A 22,950-nucleotide genomic window follows, 5' to 3' on the forward strand; every position below is an offset into this window, starting at 1 on the left:
ACATGACTTAAAAAGCTGTCTCTCTACCATTTGTTAAACAGATGTGCGATTGATGTTCAGATCAGATGCTTTGTTGTAGTCATTAATGTCTCAGTAGGGGTCCTTGCATTCATTTGCTGTATCTTTCACCCTTGTAGCAATGCAAATCAGTTCTGAGATTGCTTCAACAAATTAGGAACTAATATTAGTATTATTAATTCTGTATTTTTACAGCTTAAAACTATTGGCTTTTTTTGAGTGCCATTTGTTGCTGTGGCCGCGACTCGAACTTTTGACATTTAGATAATATTTTATCATCATTTATGAGATAATCATGCAATGAATAAAACTCAGCTTACAGTCTCAAATTTTATCTTTTGAGAGTATAAATACTAATTATTTAACACTTGACTCTAAAGCCCAGGAGGATACATAATTTTCTTCAATGGGTGCATTGTGGTGAAGTATTGAAATCGTTCGCTCTAGTATATACACACACACAATTGCTCAGGCAGGGCAGACATTTACTCACATTGACCACACAGCCAGCAGAGGTAAAGAGTTTGTGGTTTTCTCACGGAACAAATGCATACACACACGCGCGTATAGTCATGTTTCTACGTGTCAGAGCCGTTAGCTTGGAGTGCAGAGGTCATCCTGAGGGGTCAGAGTGCCAGTCTTATGTTTCAGCTATAGAAGAGGTCCTCTGTTACACACTGAATGGACACTGTGAATAGTGTCTTCCAAGAGATAGAGAGGGAGATGGTGGGAGTCAGGAAAGAAGGAGAAACAGAAGAAGAGAAACATAAAAAAAAAAGACTGGTATGGGTGAAGGGTTGGGGGGGGCAGGTGAGAGAGGAAATGAGCATTCATGTTTTCCGATAGCAGGATGATAGAGATCTTAATGATGTGTTAGGGTAACAGAGTGTGTAATGGTGTGTGTTTGTGTGTGTGTGTATGCTGGTGTATGTGTGAATGTGTTCTAGTATTTGGCCACATGTGTGCTTACATGTTATATATGCAGTGCGTGAGTGTGAATATTTGAGCTGGTGCGTTGTGTGTGTGGGAGTGAATGCATAAATGAATGCATGTTTTGTGTGTTAGGCATGTCTGTTTCTCTCAGAACATAAAGGGTCCATGGTGGTCATACGAGAACCTGCAGTGAACGTAAGGATCCCCAAATACTGGATGCTCTATATTTGGGAGCTGGACCGAGGCTACTGACCCTAACACTGACCCCACACCTGCCCTGTGTGTGTGTGTGTGTGGACATGGTAGGGGTTGGATAGAGTGAGGACATGCAAATGAATGTGTGTGCTTTGTGAGTGCTTTCCGTTTGTGCTTCTGCCTTTCTTTTGTGTCTTATAATGCATTGTGCCTAGATGTGTTTGTGCGCAAGTGTGTGTATTGTGTATGCCTTACTGGAAGTAACTTTTCAGTTTATCACAACACATAGTAACCTAGCTAAAAATCTGCATAATCTTTTCATTTGGCATTACATCGAGGGGAATTGAGAGAGATATGAGAATGCAGTTGTTGAATTCATTTTCCATGTAGTTAGCTTTTAGGTTTTTCTCTGCCTTATTCATTCCATCAATTTTTTTTATCCATTTTTCCTTTTCAGGTGACCTTTTTTCTGTGAGGTGTCTCTACATGTACAAGTGCACTGATGCTGGAGAATATCTCTTAGTCAGGGCCGATAAGTCAGTTTATGATTTTTATTTTTTAATTTTTTATTGTTTTTTTGCACTATGGCTGAGCCCTTCTTTTCTCCTTTAATTTGTATACCTAATGAACACAAAGTTGCTAACCTATAGCGGCTTCAAAATCGAACCTCCCGAGTCGAGCCCATCCATTCCAAAGTCAGAAAAGCTAGACCTTCTGTAACGTTTGTGCATGCGCCTGCATGAGCAATCCCTGTCAGCAAATGCATGACCAGTCTCTCAGTTCTTGTTCCGTATTTAGGTCTCAGGGTTCAGGGGTCATGGGGGTCGAGAGGCAGTATGAATGACTGCCTGTTATCAGGTGGCAAACAAAAGAATGTATGTGTATGTGTGCACTTGTATTTAAGAGAGAGAAACAGGAAACAAAGATTGACTGAATGACAGAATGAAAGAGACAGAGAAATGATAGATGGAAATATAAACACAAACAGGAGACAGAAATATATAGGCAGGCATCACAGAGAGAAATAAACTTTTTTTCCCATAGTTTTTTCAAAAGAAATTTCTCCATTCTGTCATGTTTCATATGTTCCTCTCACACTCTTCATCAACTTTTAGATTATGGATTAGTTTAACAGTCGTCAACATTCAAAAATAAAATTCAAAAATGAATTTAAGAAATAACATAACACAGTGGATTTATATCAGTATTTAAAAAATGGCTTAGGATGGACAGTTTGATGTCAACAACAAACTAGCTTACAAATCTGCTTGGTCTCCTGACATTTCATGAAATTAAGTTTTAAATTAAAAAAAAAAAAAAAGTTTTTTAAATGCAAAGATGTAAATATGACTAAAGCCTCTCCAGAACTTCAGTGAAACAAGACTCAATCCTAATTTGATCAAAAATTTCAACTACATTGGTGTCTACTTTGTGCTTTTGTTGCTAACAAAAAGTCAACAAAAAACCCTTGGAAATACAATAAATTGTGTAAACTAAACATGTAATAGACAAAGGAAGTGATAAACTACTCCAATATTTAAACTTTCTTTCTTCTTTATTCTGAACGCCAAAGAAAGTTAAAATATTATCCATATCGTTTCAGATTTTTGTTTCAGTCTTTCTGGCCATTTTTCTCTGCCCCACCCAGTTCAGTTTCTGACTTTCTCTGTTTCTCATCTCAGATTTTAAATTTAGTCTCTTTTTTCCTGAATTTCTCTGTCTTAATTATTCTCTTTCCTTTCCCTTCTTTCCCCTTTTCCTGTCTCCCAGCCCCTTTACCCCCCTCCTGTCATCTGTTTTTCTCCCTCATTTCAGACTCCCCCTTTCTTTTCCCTGCTAATTGCCACCTCGTTGTAGCATCCCAGGAGCCGGGAGCTCATTAATTGGTGAAGAGGAGACAGGTGGCGCCACTATGTTGTGATGCTTCTTGTTAGTTGTGTGCGTCAGTTTATTGTGTTCATGTTGTGTTTGTGAATGCACATTTGTTTTCATGAGCTTGTTTTCATTTGTCTGCATTTATATCTTTATATGCTTGTGTGTGTGCGTGTGTGCAAGTGTGCGTGCGTCTATGATTCCTGTATGCGTGTGTGGGTGTGTGTCTGTGCTTAAATGAGTGTGTGTGGTGCCCCTGCTTGTTAGCGGCACGGAGCCCCTTCTCACTGTAATCTCTTTGTTTATGCAGTGCGAAAAGGGCCTGGCGGGGGCATGAACTCCCCACGCTCTTATCCCACTGCGCCACTCACCCCTAGTAGACCCTCATGCCCCCCCGCCACCCTTCCGACACCCTGCTTTGCTCCCATCACCTCCCCCATCCAACTCAACCCCTGCCCAACTCTGTCCTCCCTCCCTGTGTCCCGTTGTCCCTCCTTCCTGTCCAACTTTGTTAACATCAGAAACTTAAGCTGTACATTCTAGTCAGCAAAGATGCACCAAACTATTCTGTTGGACACCATGTTCCTGTGTTCACAGTGGTGTTATCTAGAAAGTTAGTTTGCATGCTAGAACTGTGCTCAGTTACTCATAGAAAAAGTAATTACATTACTAATTACTTGCAGCAAAAGTAATGCTTTTTACTTGTTTCATTACTCAGGCCAGATCTGCAAAGCTGTCTTTGAACTACTCCAAATACTCCACAGTTGTTGCACATGTATGTATTTAACACGTATAGAAATAGAAATCGAGACATGAGCAGGCAGCCCCTCAATTTGGAGGATTTACTGACCTTCCAGTAATCAATCTTTTGGTAGAGGCTAACTGCCTCCCTCCCTGCACCTCGAGCCCCTGTACCAAGCTAGCACGTTTCAGACCAGTTTATCAACTGAATGTCGAGAGGCGGAAGTAATAACAAAATCCTGGGGAACAGCTGACCCCAAAATGTCAAGGCAACAGAATATTACTGGGAGTAGTAACTGTAAATGAATTACTAAATTTCAAATTACTATTGAAAAAGTATTCGCATTAGTGTAACATATTACTAAGCAATGCATTACTATCCAACTCTGGTTACCAACATGTATTCATTCTCCCATCATTAAAGTGTTTACTAGTGGTCACGGGTCTGCTTCACACTAACAGATCAGTGTCTGCAGAAATTGTATTTATGTTCAATAAATATGAATATAATAATAAATATTGATCATGCTCATTCAGTATTCTTTACAAAGATTCACTATTCTGATATAAATAAACTTTTTGTATCGCACTATTGCACTCTCTTGCCTTCTCTTCTTTTCTCTTCCCGTCTTTGCTCCCAAGTGCCTGTTTTAATCAAATCACATACTTCTTCTCTCCCTTCATTCTGGCCCTCACCTCTAACCTCTCTCACATAGCTCTCCTTTGAAGTCTTCAGTAAAACACTCTTTTCAGTCCATGGAAGTATGTATCTGATTGTTTGGTAAAGTCTGTGAAACAGAACAATTACAAAGCACTAGTGTTTTGCCTAGCAGATGGTATTATCGGTTGGTCAAATGGTGGCCTTTTGGCAGGTCGAGAGGAGCTGGTGTTGTGGCCAGTGATGTGTGAATAAGTTTGTGTGTGAGTTCATGTTTGTATGTCTGGGGTGGTGTACGTGTCCTTGTATCAGTGTGTGTCCATGTGTTCATGCAGGTGTGGGGGTTACAGGCGGTTTGTAGGTCAGCTCCCTGCCCCTGGTGTCACCTTGCTCTGTTTGGCCCGAAACAGCCACCATAACAGGGCCTCTTCTCTTCTCTCCTCTCTGTTGCACTTTTGTGTTTCTTCTATAATACCCTGTCCTTCTCTGTCTTTCCACAGATGGTTTAATTATTGCAAGCAGTTCAATTAGTCATTTTTCTGATAATCAGTCTGCATGTCTTTTTTCAGATAATTTTCTTGTGCTTCAGGTCTGTCAAAATCTGTCAGTTAATTACAAAAGCTTTTTGTTCATTCAGAATGGAGGTTTTTTTTTTTCAAAGCCATAAAAATTGCAAGTGATGATATTACTAATCTCCACAACACACGCAGGCAGGCATGTCTAGGAATTGAAAGGAGCATTGTGTTTGGCAGGTGTGAGTGTGTGAGAGACCGAGAGAGAGGGAGAGAGCAGGAGAAAGCAATAGTGAATAGGACCAGCAGTAGAGACAGAAAGGTTTTATTGGGCTACGCTATTCTTGGCTGTAGGAACAGTTGTCATCGGCCATGGAAACACGTGTAGCTCTTTTATTAGCGTAAGCTCCCACTTTAGGTGGTCCTCCCCACATAGAGAAAAACCCAGTTTTAAATGGTTAACTAGAACTACCAGAACCTCGTGCTTGTAAATCAGTGTCCTGTAGTATCACGGAAAGTGTTACAAAAGATATGACAGAGGTGAAATCTACAGCTTAAGTGATTTATATTTTTTTAGGATACATATAAACATAGTTATTCCTGAGTTTCAAAGTTAATGTATAGCTGCTTGTTGACCATCTCTGAAAGGCTGTTGCGTCAAAGTGTTGCAGTGACAGCTCAACAAAAACAACACTGGACTCTTGCAATTATTTCACCTCATGACAGGCATGTGCCTCCTCCGCAGCTGAATGAACTCCTGTTGAACTTTTCAATGCCATTCACCTCACAAAAATCAAAAGCTTCCTCACTCACTGCTTCCCACTGATTGATAGTGATTCACATTTCAGACCCTGAATTTTCAGCATTGATTTTAAAATGACAGTAGGAAATGGTATAACATGCATGTGCTACTCAGTCTGCTATTTAGACTTTTAATGACGCCATGTTAATTTCAAGGATGAATCCTTGTTATACCTTCAGAGACATTAGTAAATATTAGGGATGCAGATATTAGTGACCCAACTTCTTCTCCACCAGTATCCATTTGGATGCCCCCCACTGCAGTATTTAAAACAGATCTGCTGACCAAATAGTGCAGAGTATATCCATATCCAGTTGAATAGACCTGGTTTTACTGAAGAATAGCTCTGCCTAGGGGTGCACCGATCCACATCCAATCCGATCCTGATACCTGAATTTGGATATCTGCCGATACCGATACTATTCCGATACCAGAGCTCTGTTTGCTTTAATATTATCATCATTAATGTTAATTTTACATGATGCTGTAATAAATCTTCTCCACAGGCAAGTATGATATGTACGAATGTATGCATGTATGTCCCAAAAGAGAACTTGAGGTAGTATAAGGTCAGAAAAACAGGAAATCCTGTTAACAGTCAATATTTATTAAATTCAAGAGATACCCATAAAGAGTAACCTTTTAGACTACCCCTCTCCAAATAAAATAGAAATAAAAAGGGCTACTTGATCTGATCAGCACAAATTAAGTACACTGGCTCTTGTAGCAGCAACAAATCAAGGTTTTTCAAATCTCAAATATCCCGAGGGACGGAAGCTCTCACGGTTCATTTTCTTCCTGCTGTACCTAGAAGGGACACACGTCTGTGAGTAATATATTGTTGGTGTGTGAATTATCTGTATGACTTCCCTGTTATGGTGTCCCGCTTTGGTTTATCGTTTGTGTGTAAACGTTAATAGCGCGACCGATGCTAATGCGCTAGCCCGTCAATGGGATTCTCCATATTATGTTAGCATCGAGCTAATTGCTACTTATTACCACTTGTAGGTCGCGACGGAGCTTCCGCCCCTCGGCTGCACGTTGCTGTCTTGCTTTGGGGTGCAAAATATTTCCACACAGCGGACATGTTGTGCTGAAAAGTTGGTTAGCCACGGTGCTGCTCAATGCTAACCTGCTAGCTGGCTGCAAACTGTGGGATGGATTTCCTGAATGGCGCCGTGTCTCATTACTCAGCGTCACATTGTGACACGCCTCCGTTCAGGAAATCCATTCCACATTTTGCAGCCAGTTAGCAGAGCAGCCGGCAGGGAATCACTTGTGGAGTTATTTCAGCAAACAACATTAAAGGACAGACATGGTTCATGGATCGGAAATCTCCGCAGGTTGGATCGGAAATTTCCGATCCGTGAATTATGTTACTGGATCGGATCGGCCCCATCCCTAGCTCTGCCAGTGTTTTTTTTTTTTTAATGACTGAATCAAGTGTTACATTTATTAACAGCAGCAGAGTTACCAGGAGATGGCTGGCGTAGATCGAGATCGTCCACACTACTCTCTCACCGGACTGGATTTCGCATCCACAGTCATGTCTGTGTTCAGGGGTTTGGTCAACAAATTAAACATGTGTCTGAAATCAATTTATTGTTAGCATTAACCCAGACTATGATCTTTCCCTAACCTTAAACTAGAGCTGTACCTGAACAAGACCATAAAAAATGGTATCATAATGCTGTTGTCAGTGCTAGCGGATGTACTGCAAGACTGGCTATTGTGGCACGAAACAAAGGCATTGTCTACGAACAACGTATTTGTTCACATTCGGCATCAACATATTTAGGACTTGCTGAATACGTAAATTAACATGTCTCTGTGTTAAAAGAAAACATAACCATACATTGGTTGTAATTGCATTTACTACAAAATGTATTTGTAACTGCAGTTTAATAGAAACAAAATCGCTACCAGATAGGGTTGGTGTGCACGTCTTCTTGCCTTGGTTTGACACAGCGTGGCTAAAGTGTTAGAGTAAGATACTGTGTGTGACACACAACAAGATAAACACCATTCCCCAAAGTTACAGCAAAATGCAATTAGAGCTGTCTCAAATATTTTGTGTGACAGATGGAAAGACAGGCGGGGGCCAATCATTGTGGGGGGGGCAAGACAAATGTTGGTGGGTGGCTGCAGATCGTGATCCTCAGTTATCTGGTAAAGCTGTTGCAGATTTATGAATCAGAAAAGTAGGCAGGCAAAGATCTCACAGAGCAGGTAGCACATCCTGCTCTCTTTTTCAGCTCCCACTCAGGAAGTAGCAACTACACAGCTCTTCTGTCTTCTGCATACTCTTCTGTTTCCTCAACAGGACATTTTTAACATTCCACCCTTTTGGCCAAACATTTCCTTCTTTAACAACCTTAACCCCTGTTCTTCACAGGGGGCCAATTTGATTTGGCTTATTCTCAACTGAAAAAGACGCTTTCTTTCTCTTTTCAAAAATATGTTGTATTTCCCATCATTCATCCACACGTCCCTTAAATTGACTGTGTTTGATTTGATATACGCCACCTTATAAGGTATTTATGACACTACAAATACTCAAAGTAAATTTGAGCCTATAATTTGTGGTTTTATTTTACTCTCTGTGTGCCTCAGAGCAAAGTAACAGGATATCAGTCCCATAGAAATTGTGTAGAAAACATTTGTATTTGCCAGATGGCTTGAGGGAGAACAGTCATTCAGTTTGGAAATAGTAAACCAATTAACATTAATTAAAATGTTTTATGATATCATGATTACAAGGGTGGATTTCTGATTATTCTCAGTTTAGTTGTACCTTGCCTTAACCACACCTATCCGTGTCAATGATTTTATGGGGGTTGTAAAGTGATACAGTGAGTGGTTTCACAATGACAATAACAAGCTGTAAAAGTCATTCCCAGTCTATCATTAGACCTTCATTAAGTTTAAATGGCTTGACACCTACCTATGTGAGTGTGTCTCTGATACTAGTTGCAATGATTGCAAAACATAGCTCATGTTTCATTGGCAAAGTAAGGTTTTTCTGTAACTTAAAGACATTTTTAATAACCCTTCTTTATGGAGGTGGTGTATGTTTATATGAGAATGTATTATGTCTGTATATTTGTCTTTCTAAGCAATAGAGAAGAAACAAAACGAAGGAGAAAAGATGAAAGGAAAGAGGGAAGAAAAGAAATATGTTTTTTTTTCTTTAACCAATGTGTTATTTGACTGGCTGGGGTCTTTAAAGCCATATATAGTGTGTGAGTGAAACTACAGGTAGTTTAATTATTTGAACAGAAACATGTGGATGGGTGTGAGCTGTTCAATGTTGTAGCAAACACAAAATCAGTTTAACATCAGTTTATTTTAATCTGTTTTGTCTGAGCCTCTTGTGCATCACATATATATATAGATATAGATATAGATAATCACTGTTTGTGCAGTTTACTTACTACTTAAAACTGTGTTTCTTCCTTCACTTACGTTTTATGTTTTCACTTTTGACTCATCCTCCCTAACCATATTCGTGAGAAGGGATTCGCAGAGGGATTTTCTCCAAAGGTGAAAGGTCAATAAAGAACAAATCAGTGTTGAGGTCAGAGGTCGACCTGACAGACTTCTTCTCTTTCACCAATTCACCATCATGCCTCTCCTCACTCTATGTGTTACCCCTCGTTTTGCTAATTTCTCTCCTTAGTTCCTTAGGTCGTTGGATGAGTTGTGTTTTTGTGATAGGAGTGGCTGAAAGCTTCAGTGGACCTTGGTCACAGGACTCAATGCTGAAGTTGTCTGCAACTCAGGGTGAAACACTGTGCATGTGCAGCACTTTTGCGCCATTTTTCATCATCACGCTCTTTTTCTTTTACACTCCACCCCCTTACACATTCCTTGTGGACCAGTTTTTCATGCACTCCCTGCTTGCCCTCATCCATAAATCTTTTACACCTACGGCTCCAAGATCCCTCCAAACTATTTTCCACTATTTACATTTTTCATAGTCTATTTGAACAAAATATTTTCTAGGTTTTTTGGCTCATCTGTGGCTTCCTGCTAGGCCAAAATAAAACAATACTTCCTTACTTCTCCACTCGATGTATACAGTAGGCAGAGTTGTGAGTACAAATGGACTATAATAGGAAGAGGAACTCCTCCTGTAGCTCTCACGTGCCCACATCTACAACCCCACTCCCATACATTCACATGCTCTGTCATTCTTTCTCTGTGTCTGTCTCTCCACAGACCATTCAGGCAGAAAGGATTGCTATGTAAATGCACCAGTGAATAGGAGTGAATGGACAGATTTAAAGCAGATTATGTTAAACTGCTTGTTAGTTTAAAGACATGATGTAGTGAATGGATGGGGATTAGCAGATGTGCTGCTGTGCCACAGAGGTGTTCCTCTAAAATGGACTTAATCCCTTGTCTGTTAGTCAGTTCACACATCAAATAAAGGAATAAATGCTTCTAAAAGGGAACCAGGAAAAGGTAAGGCGGTCTTTAAATCCTCTGGTGTGGATCGAAATCCCAAAGCAGAGACTATGTATTTGAATCACAAATATGTCTGTATCACACACCCACAAGAATGCCAAGTATATTTGTAGGTATTGAATTGTGAGTCCATGTAACCACAGTGGTGTGCTTATTATTTGTTGCATATTAAATATCAAATTTCTGGAGGAACAGCAGTTTTATTTGACAACAAAAATAGTCCTTAGTTCTTAGTCCAAATCTAAAAACTGACTGCTCTGTCTCATATTACATTGAAGTGTTGCTATCCTATGAAAATTATGTATCATATAAAAATGTTGGCTTTTTCTTAAGAGTCTTCCAATTTAGCATTGTAATCCTGTTGGAATCACAATGGATAGTTTGAAATGTATTTTTAAAAAGATATCTTTTTTTTTTTTATTCCACACATTCCTTTTCCTTGTCAAAACCTGGTGCCTATAATACCCACAAAGCAACTCAACCACCAACGGTACAGTCACAGATTTGGGTGTGTTATGTTAGGAGTGGCTAATGTAGCCTTGAGCTGCTAGTCAAAATGAGAAGTGAGCTACAGGTCTGGCAAGCTCACTTCTTTCTAGCTCCACACCTCCAGATTTTTTTCATTTTCAGTCTTGTAGTCTTCACTGGACGTCAACAGGCAAATCTTTTGTATTTTGTAATTTAACAGATGGCTAGCTTTATTATTTGTATACTGATTTCACAGATCAGAAAGCAAATGTTTACGTTTTTTTTAAACAATTCTACACTCTATTGACCACATTTAGATTTCTGCTCACATCAAGCTCTACTTTCTTTTGAGTGTTGACACTGAAAGCTGCTGACGTGAAGTTGTGTTATGACAGCATGTCAAAAATGATGAGTGTGAATGCTGAATAGAGCATATTGACCCCCAGCACTGGCTGAGAAACATCATCTGAATGTGTAAGGGGAGCTCAAGTGCAATTAGCATATGAAAAACAGATGCATTCTGAAAAATCAGAGCCATCGGCTTCACATTCAAATGTCTGAGCAGCTTTATTTTTTAACCTAAACTAGAAATGTGTTGCATTTTTATGTCTCCAGCCTCCTTTTATCTCTCTCCGATCCTTGCTGTCCATCCCTCTGTCCTCTTCCCATCCACCTTCTCCCTCCTCTCTCTCAGCTCTTTTGCTTCTCCCCAAAAGGTCACCATCTTCGAATTATTATCTCAGATCTTTCCTTCAAGCCACTGGAATCATCATTCTTCTATGACCTCTCCTTTGTTTTCCTTTTCAGAAACCTTTTCTTTACTATTGTTTCTTTTTCAGTTTTACTGCTCATCCTGCGCTTGTGACACTCTCTCAGCCATTCATCATAGGCCCAGCATGGGGGGGGGGGGGGCAACCTACAATACCTTAAAGTAACTGTTTTCAAAGGGGTCATTCCTCAATCTACATATGATATCCTGTCTTCTAGCAAATCACTATAGACATTCATTACTCACACACATTCACACACGCACACACAGGCACACACACGCACACACAGAGCACACAGACACAGCTTCACAGCTAGTGGGGATTGGGGGCAAATGCTGTCACAGTTTTTAAAAGGCTTCCCGTGGTTAGACATGCTTGAAATGACATTCTGGTTCACTGGAGGAGGGGAGTGGGAAAAGGAGTGGAGGAGAGAAAGACAGGAGTGAAGGGGGAGGGCGGTTAAGAGTAAATTTTAAGGGATTTAAGAATGGTAGTACAGATTGCCGAGTGTGATCTAGGAGGGCAGAGAAATATGGGTGAATAAAACAATATAAACCTTTGTCATCTTTTTATAGTCTTCATACAGACCACACAATAAGGTCTCCTATATGCAGGCTTTTGCTGTTGAGTTTGTTCTCAATCAACATTTTAGGTGTTTTTCTCCTTACTGCAGGTGGCAGCACAGCTAGACAATAAGTCAGAAAATAAGGACATAACACAATCAAGGAGTTCTAAGGTTAAGGGAGAGTGCGTAATTTAAAACTTTTGAAGCTTATTTTTTAAATTAAGTGAGTGTTTATACCCCTAGCTGAACTGCTAATATGTCAGGTTTCACCATACCTCCTCCCACCCCCCCAAAAAAAGGAACAATTCTTGTTATTCACTAATTAATTTTCATTTTGATGCAGTGTTGGCAGCCATGTCTTGGCACAAAGTTGCCTTGGTGGCTAGCTTATGAGCTCATGAGCTGAAATACTATTGATACTGCTGATTTATATTTACATCTTTAATGTAGTAAGTATCATTTCTACTGACAGGAATGTTGGTTTGGTACTGTATATTAAAGTTGATGTGGGAAAAGGGCCTTCATAGAGGCGGGGATTAGAGGAGACAGAAGAAGAATAGGGCAGGACCAGGGCAGGACTGTTTATTTATGAAGTGATTTTTCCTCTCATTGAGGAGCGAGGGAGCCAGGGCGTCTATTGTTTGTCACTAATGAACAACGTGAACGAGTGTGAGAAAGAAAAGAAGTTCAAAGAACAGCGGTGACTACAAACGAGACAGATTAACATGAAAACAAAAACTGTTTTCTCTGTCTGTTGAACCTAAAAACTTCAAAAATCAGCATTATGTGTTGGGGAGAAAAAACTTCTCATCTTGTGCTATTTCAGGTCTGTAATGCTTTTTGCTCAAAGCAGTGTGTTCTCAGCACACACACCCCCACACTATGTTTTCTCTATAGTAAATGCCATGGAGTCAAAAGGATAGCTCTGAAAAGGAAATGGTCTATTAGAGTGTCTCAACCCATTTATTTATTAGTATAAAAGCTCCAGGCTGGGGTGATGTAATCTCTAACAGCTCCTTTAAAGTGTCTCTGCCAGCTACCTGATTTGTTAACAGCACACCGCTCTGTGAAGAGGTGTTTTGAGTAGGTTTTCTGAGGTTTTTCTGGAATCTAGGTTTCTCATATTCAAATTTATATAAGGCAGCATTTTTTTATGTCTCAAAACAAATCTTTGTTGCAGATAATCAATAAAGAGAAATGGTTTTGATTGATAATCCCTACAGAAACTGTGGAGTCAGTCAGACAAACTTTGGTACAGTTTGACTTAAGTATTGTTTTTGCATTGGCCTGTTCAAGGTCTCCCAGACTAAGACTGAGGGTCATTACCTTTGGCTCAAAACCTTAGCCCTGAGGACATGATAAGTACACTACAATTTAGCTGCCTCGTGTATCAGAACAACTGAAGTCCACTTTGTTTTAGCACACTTGAAGTAGGCCCTCACTCCTAATTACTTTGCCACTTTGGGCTGTTGGTGAGGGCATGCGCACAGTCATTTTGTCCAGGGTTCACACTGTTGGCTGTTACTCTGTATAAGAGCTTCTCATAAATTTGCTGAACATATAGAGGTTTGGCGATGCATACACAAACCACGACCCTTGGTAATCATGTACATAAAGTACATGTGATGTGTGTGTAATATTTAATTAGATAATGTGACTTGTTTATTGACTTGTTTTTACCCAGTCAGCTTTTCATTTTTTGTATTTACAGTATGCTGTGCAATGATTTTCCAATTGCTACCCATTTATCTACAGTATATCAATTCAGCTCAAAAACTGCACATAGTTTGATCAACAATTTCTCCCACTTCACTGAAAGTAAGAAGTGGGAACAGTTATCTGTAAGCTGTTAAAGGTGCAGAATCCCACAGATCCTGCTGCTTGTTTTCAATATCCTCCTCACCCTCCTCCTACTCTTTTTTCTAAACCCCTTCTTGCTCCTGTCTGCTCCCTGCCCCCGTTTTCTTTCCACCCATGTCCTCTCTCCCTATGTGTGTGTGTGTGTCTGTGTGAGCGGGTCAGCCCTCCCTACTAGGCAAGTGAAGTAAACTCCCCCTTTTTGCCTCTCTCTGTGTCTCTCTCCCTCTCTCTCTCTCTCTCTCTCTCTCTGTCTCTCTCTCTCAGCTGGGCTGCTACTGTCAGACCGGGTTGGAGGACAATCAACTGCAACTGCTGCTGCTGCTGCTGCTGGTGTGTTTTGTGTGGTGTGGACTTTCTCACGTTGCGGTGGAGACACACACATACACACATACACAGGAGCTTGCATGCCCGGTACTCCCCCCACCTCTCTCTCTCACACTCTCCCTCTCTCTCTGGCACATACACACACCCTCTCAGAGGGAGAGGCAGTGTGAGTGGTGGATCCTGTGGTGTGGAGTGTACTGAAGAGAGGAGAAGAGAGGAGCGGAGCGGCAGACTCTACCATGCCAGTGCAGGGAGAAAGGCTGAAGCGCTGTCTCTCTCTCTGTCTCTGGAGCCGGAGTCCTCTACTGTTGCTTGGACTGTTCTCTCTTCATGCGCAAGCACACGGTGAGTTACTGCAAACTTTCTCAGCTGCCAGCTGCCCTCAACCTTGTTGCTGTTCTTACGTAGCTTTGCCCTGAAGTTTCTTTGCTGCAGCTCATCAAAAATTTGTTAGATTTTAGTTTTTACCCTGGGAAAGTTCTCTTCTTCTTACTGCAAACAGTATTGGTGTTTTTATTCTATCTACACTGTGTTTCACATCTTGAATGTTACTTGGACATTTGGTGGATGCATGATGTGTGTTACTTTTAGAAAGTAGCAGCTTTTATCTGCTCTTCTATGCAATGGCTGTAGTCTGATGTAGACATGAACCTAAACATAAGTCATGTATATGGTTGTTTTACATCAGGGAATCGCTCATGTGTAATGTTACCTGTCTGCGTCACGGCAGTATGTTGCATTTTATCAAGGCCAGCAGCTCAAAAAAGTCCCAGCTGAGATTGTTTTTATTGTCCAATTCGCAATTTATAGAGGAGGCAGCTGTTTTGTCTTTTTGTAAGACTCATAACAGTGAATTTGAGATAAGAAATAGTTTTAAAACTATTATTATTGAGCAAATAAAGGTTCTCAGATTTTCATATCAATAGGAATAATCTCATGAAGCTAACATAAGCTTTTCTATTGACTACAAAAACAAGTCATCTGAAGAATATATTTGTTTGAGAAATTATTGTTAGTTAACATTTCATTGATTATCTGACCACTGTATCAAATTCAGTCATGTTGAAGTGCAGTAGTTGCTCTGACATTCAGTTGCATATCTTCAATCACAGCGTGCCTGCCGTTTTCTTAAAACAGACGGAGAGATATATTGTCATGGAGCAACACTGTTACCGTTAGCCACATCAGCCGCTATGTCTGTGACCATGTTTGGTATCTGTAGTGTGATTGGCGAGGTGTTAAGAGAGAGAACTTGTCAGATTTAATAGTCTGTTATGTTTAGTGCTGTGATGTGTGTCATTAAGGTTTGACACTCTGCTTCTCTTAATTTTTGTAGGTTTTACCATGGCAAAGCTGTTGTGTAGATTATCCTCAAAATCACTGATTCAGAAAATTCAGTACTAAGAAATTTAAATGATAGTGTGTGTGCGTGCTGTTAAGTTGTTCACAATACTAGCTTGTAGTGTTTCTTATGAGTGATGGTGTCTGTACATATTTTTCTTCTCTCGCTTTATTGTTGGTCTATTTAAAGTCACTGGAGATTGTTTCAGCTGGGACCCCTGAAGTTAAGCCAGCAAAGGCTCATACCTCATACTCAGTGTGTTATGTGCTGAGGTCATCCTGCGACCTCTGGCTGCATGTCACCCCCTTTTTCTCGTCCATCTTTCCTGTCATTGTCACCGGTTGAGTCGGCTTTCCTATGGACTCCATGCTAATGGAGTCCATGCTGAGTTACCCCTTCTTCTGACTTACTCTCTTTGATCGCAGATAGTTTTATCAATTAAAGCCAAGCCTTAGAAGAACTATCAGTCTTTTTGAATGCCATGAACATTTAAGCATTTGCACTGCACACATGAGTACACATGGACACAAACATAAAAATTGCCTGAATGTTTCAGATTCATGGTAACACTGACGGCTCTGTCCAAGAAGCCGCAGAACAGCTGCCAACGAAGAAGACATATGTGAAATCTGACATAAAGTTGGACTGATACCAAGATTTTTTCTTATTTGTGTTATACTCTGAGCAAGTCATTCACACTGTCATTTGTTTAATATTGCATTGGTATTATATTAGAGAAAGTATATTTATTGTCCCTTATTCATTTTTATGGTTTAAATTCTTCTCTCATGCTCTTTTCTTTCATTTTTCAACTGGTGCATGTGGGACAGATAAAATCTAAGTGCAGTGTTTTTGATCAGATGTCAGCTGATCTGGGCAGAATGCTCCTTGAAAACATCTGAGGCCATATTTTTTTAGGCTTCACTCTTGTTTCCCCAGATTCCTGCCAGCACTGCTTTAACTTTTATTGCCAAATCTTTATAGGCTATAAAATTAAAAATGCCAGATTATTTCTAAACTTTAAGAAAACTGCTGTCTTGCACTTCCCTGGAAAAGTGCATTTCCAAAATTCTGAAATGAATATTCTGAAAATAAATTCTGAAAAAATTAATATATACTGCATCATTTTATTTCTTTCAGCTTGGATGCTTTGAGTTTCTCTGTTAACTGACTTGGCATCGGTAAAATGCCCAGATTGTAAATATGAAACATCAACACAATAAGTGTAACATTTAACATTTTTTCATCTAGGTGGGTTTTTTTTTTCACTTGTGAAAGTTGAATCAGGTGCGTTTGAGGCAAGCGGTTCCAAACTGTATTCAAATCGCATTTTGCCCGCGGACTGTTACCAACAGCCTCATTCATTGGTTGACACATAGATGATTGATTGGACCAGCAACAGGCTCATTCATTGGTTGACACGAGGATGATTGATTGTCCTGGCAATAGATTCAGTGGTGACTCAACAGGCAAATATTTGTTTACTGAAAAAGTGTATGAAAAAAAGATGAAGCAGGAAGAGAGAGATTTTATTTACTGGACCATCTGTACCTTGCAGTGTTTTCTCTATCAGTTTTTTACTCACTGTTTTGTCCCTTTTTTACCCCCCACTCTCTCCTACTCCAAAAGAACACATGGATGCTTGATAGACTAAATGGAAGTCTAGACCCGGTCAGCTAATGTTTCTTGGTCCTATAGCCACAGGTGAACTAGAGTTATTGTGGGTTTTAGACAGGCAGTAGACAGCTACAGTGTTGTGTCTGCATGGTCACAGTTTGCCCTACAGCATGTCTAGCTCATTGTCTCTGCAGCAAACGAATAAAGGACGATTCATTATTCTTCAAGGAGAAATGAGAGCGTAGGGAATGCACACACTTATGCACACTGTATAAATCACACAAACACACACACACACAGGCACACAGATCTTCTGTGACCTTCCACCTACGCCAGGCTGCAGCCTTCAGTGTGAGTTCTGGGAAGTGAGGAGTGAGCGTGATAGCTTACATTTCATTGTCCTTGGTGGAAATAAGCACCGCTGTATCAGTTTTCACAGTCAAAGCTCTGCCAGTTGCTTTGCTTTTGTCACTGCCCGCTAATGAGACTTTGTTGCTCTGTGCAGAATTTTAGGTTTTGTTTTAACAGAATAAAACACCTACCCTTTTTTTTTTAGCCAAAATAATCCCTTCACACGTGTTGTTGTTTGACTCTGTGTTCCCGAAGCACTGAGAATGTGCTGTACCATTCTTCAAATTACATTTCCCAGTGATCTGTTTTTACTTTTCATAAAGTTGTTGGCAAAATCTGTGCTCTGTATCCTTTTCTGTGTGTGTGCGTGCCTGTGTATGACTGAACACCTGCTTGGTGATTTCAGGTTTCTCTGAGTGGATGTTTTCTTCACATAAGGATAGCTTTAGTCAAACCTGTGTTTCCCATGGTGTAAAAGAGACCATGCAGCGGCTGTGTTGAAAAGACAGACTGTACGTTATATTATTTGCATTCATTGTCACCCACAATAAAATAAATGCATCACGTTAAAAGCATTGAGTTTAGTTTATTCAGAGACCATGAGGGTTCATACTCAGATCTCAGGAAGTAATTGACGAAACTATCATCCTTGTGGAAAGCTGAGACATTTCTGGATGAAAAACAGTTTTGGAAAAGAAAAGCAGAGGGTGTGAGAGCTGACTCACTCTTTCAAACTGCTAATAGTGCTTTCTGCTCCTCAGTCTCAAAGCTTCCTGACAGGATGTGTTGAGTTCCCTTTCTAGAAACTGATACCTCATTAGAACTACTGATCTTCTGGCTGTAAAGCTGACACAGAGAGGTAAGGTGTTGCTGCCGGTAGTTGAAAACAAATTGCCGGTGTCCTGAAGTAAACTCACACCTTCGATTTAGCCTTTTTATTCCCTATGTGTTACATCTGAATTTATTTTTTCAACGCAGCTGGGGCCACAAACCATGGTCTGCCCTTTAAGTGTGTGAACAGGTGAGGGTTAACAAGGCAGGACCCGAAAGGCTAACGTGGTGGCAGGAACTGAGGATATAGGGGTTTAGTGGCAAAGCAATGACATAAATATGAGTCCCTGATACACCATGCTTGACACTTGGCTCTTAAGGTTGAAAAGCACAGGGGGGAAAAAATCATCTTAAAATGACCTCTAAAAGGTGGAAGGTAAGGGGAAGTGAGGAGAGTTTGGGACTGAGGGGTATTACATCCTGTAATGGATACAGATCCAGTAACTTCTATCCCAGTCAGATTACCGGTCTGGCCCTGACTTCTTAAGACACAGCTGGAGCAGGAGAAATTATGTGTGTGTGTGTGTGTGTGTGTGTGTGTGTGTGTGTGTGTGTGTGTGTGTGTGTGTGTGTGTGTGTGTGTGTGTGTGTGTGTGTGTGTGTGTGTGTGTGTGTGTGTGTGTGCAAGGAAGAGTTTTTTTAATACAAAGAACAAGCAGTGTTTTTAAAGTGGTGTAGATGTAGTCATTTTTTAAGACAGAGAAACTGATTTTTACTATGTGTGAAAGAAACTTGACAACAAAAAATTGGAATCTTAAAATGAAATACATGTATGTGGGTATAGAGATCAATTTTTCATACCATGTGCCAGGAAAGAGTGAGTTTCAGCAAAACATTGCAAGCATTTACCTGAATGATTTACCTGAACAGAAATTCAATAACCGTTCAGTTCACTTTTATGAGCTGAAGATATCCTGTAGCTCCACTGTTGAGCAGGAGCTAAAGTTTGCGGTAGTTTTACTGTCATACTTAATATTTGATCTTAAACAGTCAAGCCCAGTCCTGACACTGTGATTGTGTGCACTGAAAACACAGCATAGTGCTGTACAACACAATACAGTGATGGACAGATAACAGGTGAGGCGGAGCAAAGCGGAGCTCGCACAGTGCTCTGGGACTATGAGAGCTTAGGGTTTTCCATGCACTGACACCCCCCCCCCCCCCCCCTCCCCACCCCCCATTTACATTTTTTTTTCCTGTGTGAAGCCCAGGATAAATCACCCATGGCTTTATTCCAAAGGTACTGTCATTTTCTGTATTAGCTAATCACAGGAAATGAAAGTGAACAAAGAGAGTGAACAAAGAAATAGAGAATGAATCAGCTGCTTTAAATGTGGCAGTGAAAAATGAATAAATTTGCAGGCTGTAATTTAAGGTCATTTGTGGATGTCAGCATGGCCACTTTTAACCAAATGGCTTTGCAATAGAGACAATCATTGCACGCTATGATAGGTACCTAATGGGTGTCCAGATGGGATGGGATGTTGAATGTGTGTGTGTGTGTGTGTGTGTGTGTGTGTGTGTGTGTGTGTGTGTGTGTGTATGTGTATGTGTATGTGTGTGTCTGTGTGTATCTGTGTATATCTGTGTGTGTCTGTCTGTGTGTGTCTGTGTCTGTGTGTCTGTGCGTGAATGGGTCTAGCCGACAGAATGTTTGTCCAGTGAGATAGTACAGAGGAGGCCTGGAGCCAGTGATGGGTGATATGTGACTTAGTTAATGGGAGGCTAATCACACAGAGGAGACAGTGGGACGCATACAACTGTAAACACACATACACTTGCACAAACACACTCGCACACAGCCCTGGAGTGAACAGGATGCAGGTTGTTATGGAAAATGGTGACATAGCAATATGCCTATGAAATTTCTCATCCAGGTCATCTGATATCCAAAAGTTCAAAGTCAACTAAACTTGCTAATTGGTCTGACAGATTTTTCTCCACTCATTAAGATGCTTCATCTTTATTAGATAGTGTGAAGTGATGGTTGGAAAGAAATGTAATGTTTTGGGGCCAACAGAGAAACAGCTTGCATGTCACAATTTATTTCTTAAACAACAGCTTGCATCAAGGTGCTCAGTAAGAGCTAACACAAAGTTGTTACATTTTCAGGATGTCTTCCAGTCCCTTATCAGCCCGTATGCTAACACACATCATTCCAGAAATCACTTTGAGTACCAAAACAGCTTGACCTGGGTTACTGTGTATGTAAGGTTACAGTGAACCATGTAAACAAACTTGGATCTTAGTCTGAGCATTCACTGTAATCAAACTATTTGTGTTCATACCAACTGAACAAAGTTAAACATGTGGGCTGAATATTTGGAACCTGTGGCTTGCCCATTCAGGCATTAAGGTTTTTACAAATGCCAGACTTGCAACTGACCTTTGCATTAGCAATCAGTTTCAGTCAATGCTGACTCAAGGACTAAATACATTTCGAGATTTGTAACTTTTTGTTTGAATGACATAAACAAATTCCTCCTCCTTCTCTACAGTGCCCCTTTCGCATATCTCCCTCTTCTGAACAGTTGCTTGTCCTTTTGTCTTTCTCTGGCATGTCGTGTATTTAAAGTTTGTGTTCTACTTGAAGTATTTATTTAAGAAAATCATGCAGGAAATGTGTGTTTGAAGTGGGGACATTTCTCAGCCTACTTGGAAGAAAAAAAAAGTGCATACTTGTGTCCCTGTGTATGGTGTTGACCATGAGATGAACATAGAATAGCATTGGTGTTTTCTCAGAAAGGACAGAATGTGTGATTCAATTTTAGCCCAGTTTAGTGATGCTTATCTTTTTAAAAAGATACCACTGAGCTAGAAAGAAAAAAGACCTCAGTCTGTGAGGTCTTAAGTCATTTTGAAAATATTCTTTCCTGTCTCTAACCTTTAGAGACTCACTACATTAAGTGCTTGGTGATGTGATTGTGTGTTTCTGAGTTGTTTTACTGTAAGTAGTTTAAGTTATCTCTCTCTTCTTTGTCTTGTACCTGTCTGGTTTTTCTCAAGTCTTACACAGACACATATGTAGATGACACACACACACACACAAATACACACACATAAAAGGTGGCATCACATGACTGGACTTCAACTTCGCTGTTTCCAGCAGCAGAGGATTACATCTCCCAAAAATGCAAACTATCTCTACTATGCTGTGATTCTCCATTTCTCAAAACCACCTTGAACGTCTTTAACTTGTGAGACTGTGTCTGTGTCTTTTTAATTGCTCTGTACGGTGTGTGGAATTCTAAACTTGAGTTGTTATATTTGCCATGGCCAATGATCAACTTGGCGAGTGTGTGGCTATTGTTTATCAGTTTATAGCCATGATTTTTGCATACCACCACCATGATGGAACAATGAGTCACATGATGAAATCATGGGAATAGCACATCCAATATGGTAAAAATAGCTGCCAAGTTTGAATGGACTGTATGGGTGTGTATATTGTAACCTAATGCTACTTATTATTCTGTGACGGGTGTGCATCATAGTCTAAGCATGCTGTATTCTGTGACAGAACTGATTTTGATTATACAGTATTAACGTGTGTAATGATATCACCTTCAGCCTTTCAGATGAGAGTGCTGGGTTAACAATGTCAATATGTTTCAGTCAGACAGTAGGTCAGGCCACTAATGGAGTCTTTGTTTGAAACACATTTAATTTCAGTTTGGATTTAAAATGTGTGTTTTACCATACAAGGAAATCATTGTTACGACCTGACAGACTGCAGGCACGAAGCGTAATCTGTGCTAATCAAGCACTAGACACCCGAAAGTGAAGTTTGGATTTCAGATCTGCGTCACTGGATCACACACATTTTGTTTTAAATGTTTTGGGCAAAGTGAGTTTGCATTTGAAACCACATGTTGAAGGATGTGGATTTGGTCTGATTTGTGGTTAGGGCAAGATTGTTTAGAAATTGTTGTAGAACAAACGTGTTCGACACCAGGCACTCTAACAGTGGGAAAATGACTCTCTGAGAAACCACCAATGGAACTAATTGGTAAAAGTTCATAATTGCCTGTGGTTTGTACAGATGTTGCATGTATTTGTGTGTGGAAATTGGAGATCTGTATCACTAGAGAATTGGTTATTTTTGTGCAATAGTAGAGTAGATTTAATGAACCCAGAGAGGCAAGAGGAAAAAAAATTACTGATTATTAATAGCTGCTTAACATCTGCCTCGTTGACAGAGTAAACAAGAATGTTGCCTGTTAAATGAACCTATTTCTGTGGGACACTTTTCTTATTCTTTCCCTCTATTTTTAATTTGTCCATAAATAGTATTTTTTATAAATTATATTTTACCTTTGCAAAAGTATATGGCCATGTGTTGGCCATGTATCAGAGCGTGTTGTGTTGCAATATAGCCTGCTTTTAAAGACTACACTGATACAGTCAGGCACTGTGCATGATCACTGTGCATGCACATGGTAAAGCATTCCTTTGTGGCATACACATTTGTCTGATGGAATAAAAGAGCAGCTGCTTTGAGGATCTGTAGGAGATGCTTCTTGTAGCTTCATTTGTCTTCCACAGCAGTTATTTGAAAAGAGGTGTAGGAGGGTATTATCCATCTTCTTTGCATACATTCTGAAATCCATCAGCTCTGTTT

General features: G+C 40.1%; 1 protein-coding gene across 2 annotated transcripts in view; it reads left to right on the forward strand.

The window, feature by feature from the left end:
- Window positions 1–22,950, forward strand: part of bmpr1ba (bone morphogenetic protein receptor, type IBa) — a 103,178-nt gene that overhangs the window by 28,962 nt on the left and 51,266 nt on the right. Inside the window, exon 3 of one of the 2 annotated variants that reach the window (XM_041043054.1) lies at window positions 14,129–14,533. The exons of the other annotated variant lie outside the window; for it this stretch is intronic. Within the exon in view, the coding sequence (XP_040898988.1) occupies window positions 14,428–14,533 (106 nt within the window). The 5' untranslated portion in view covers window positions 14,129–14,427. The remainder of the gene's footprint in view (window positions 1–14,128; window positions 14,534–22,950) is intronic. 2 annotated transcript variants of the gene reach the window in all.

This window comes from Toxotes jaculatrix, chromosome 7, assembly GCF_017976425.1.
Source record: "Toxotes jaculatrix isolate fToxJac2 chromosome 7, fToxJac2.pri, whole genome shotgun sequence".
NCBI lineage: Eukaryota > Metazoa > Chordata > Actinopteri > Toxotidae > Toxotes > Toxotes jaculatrix.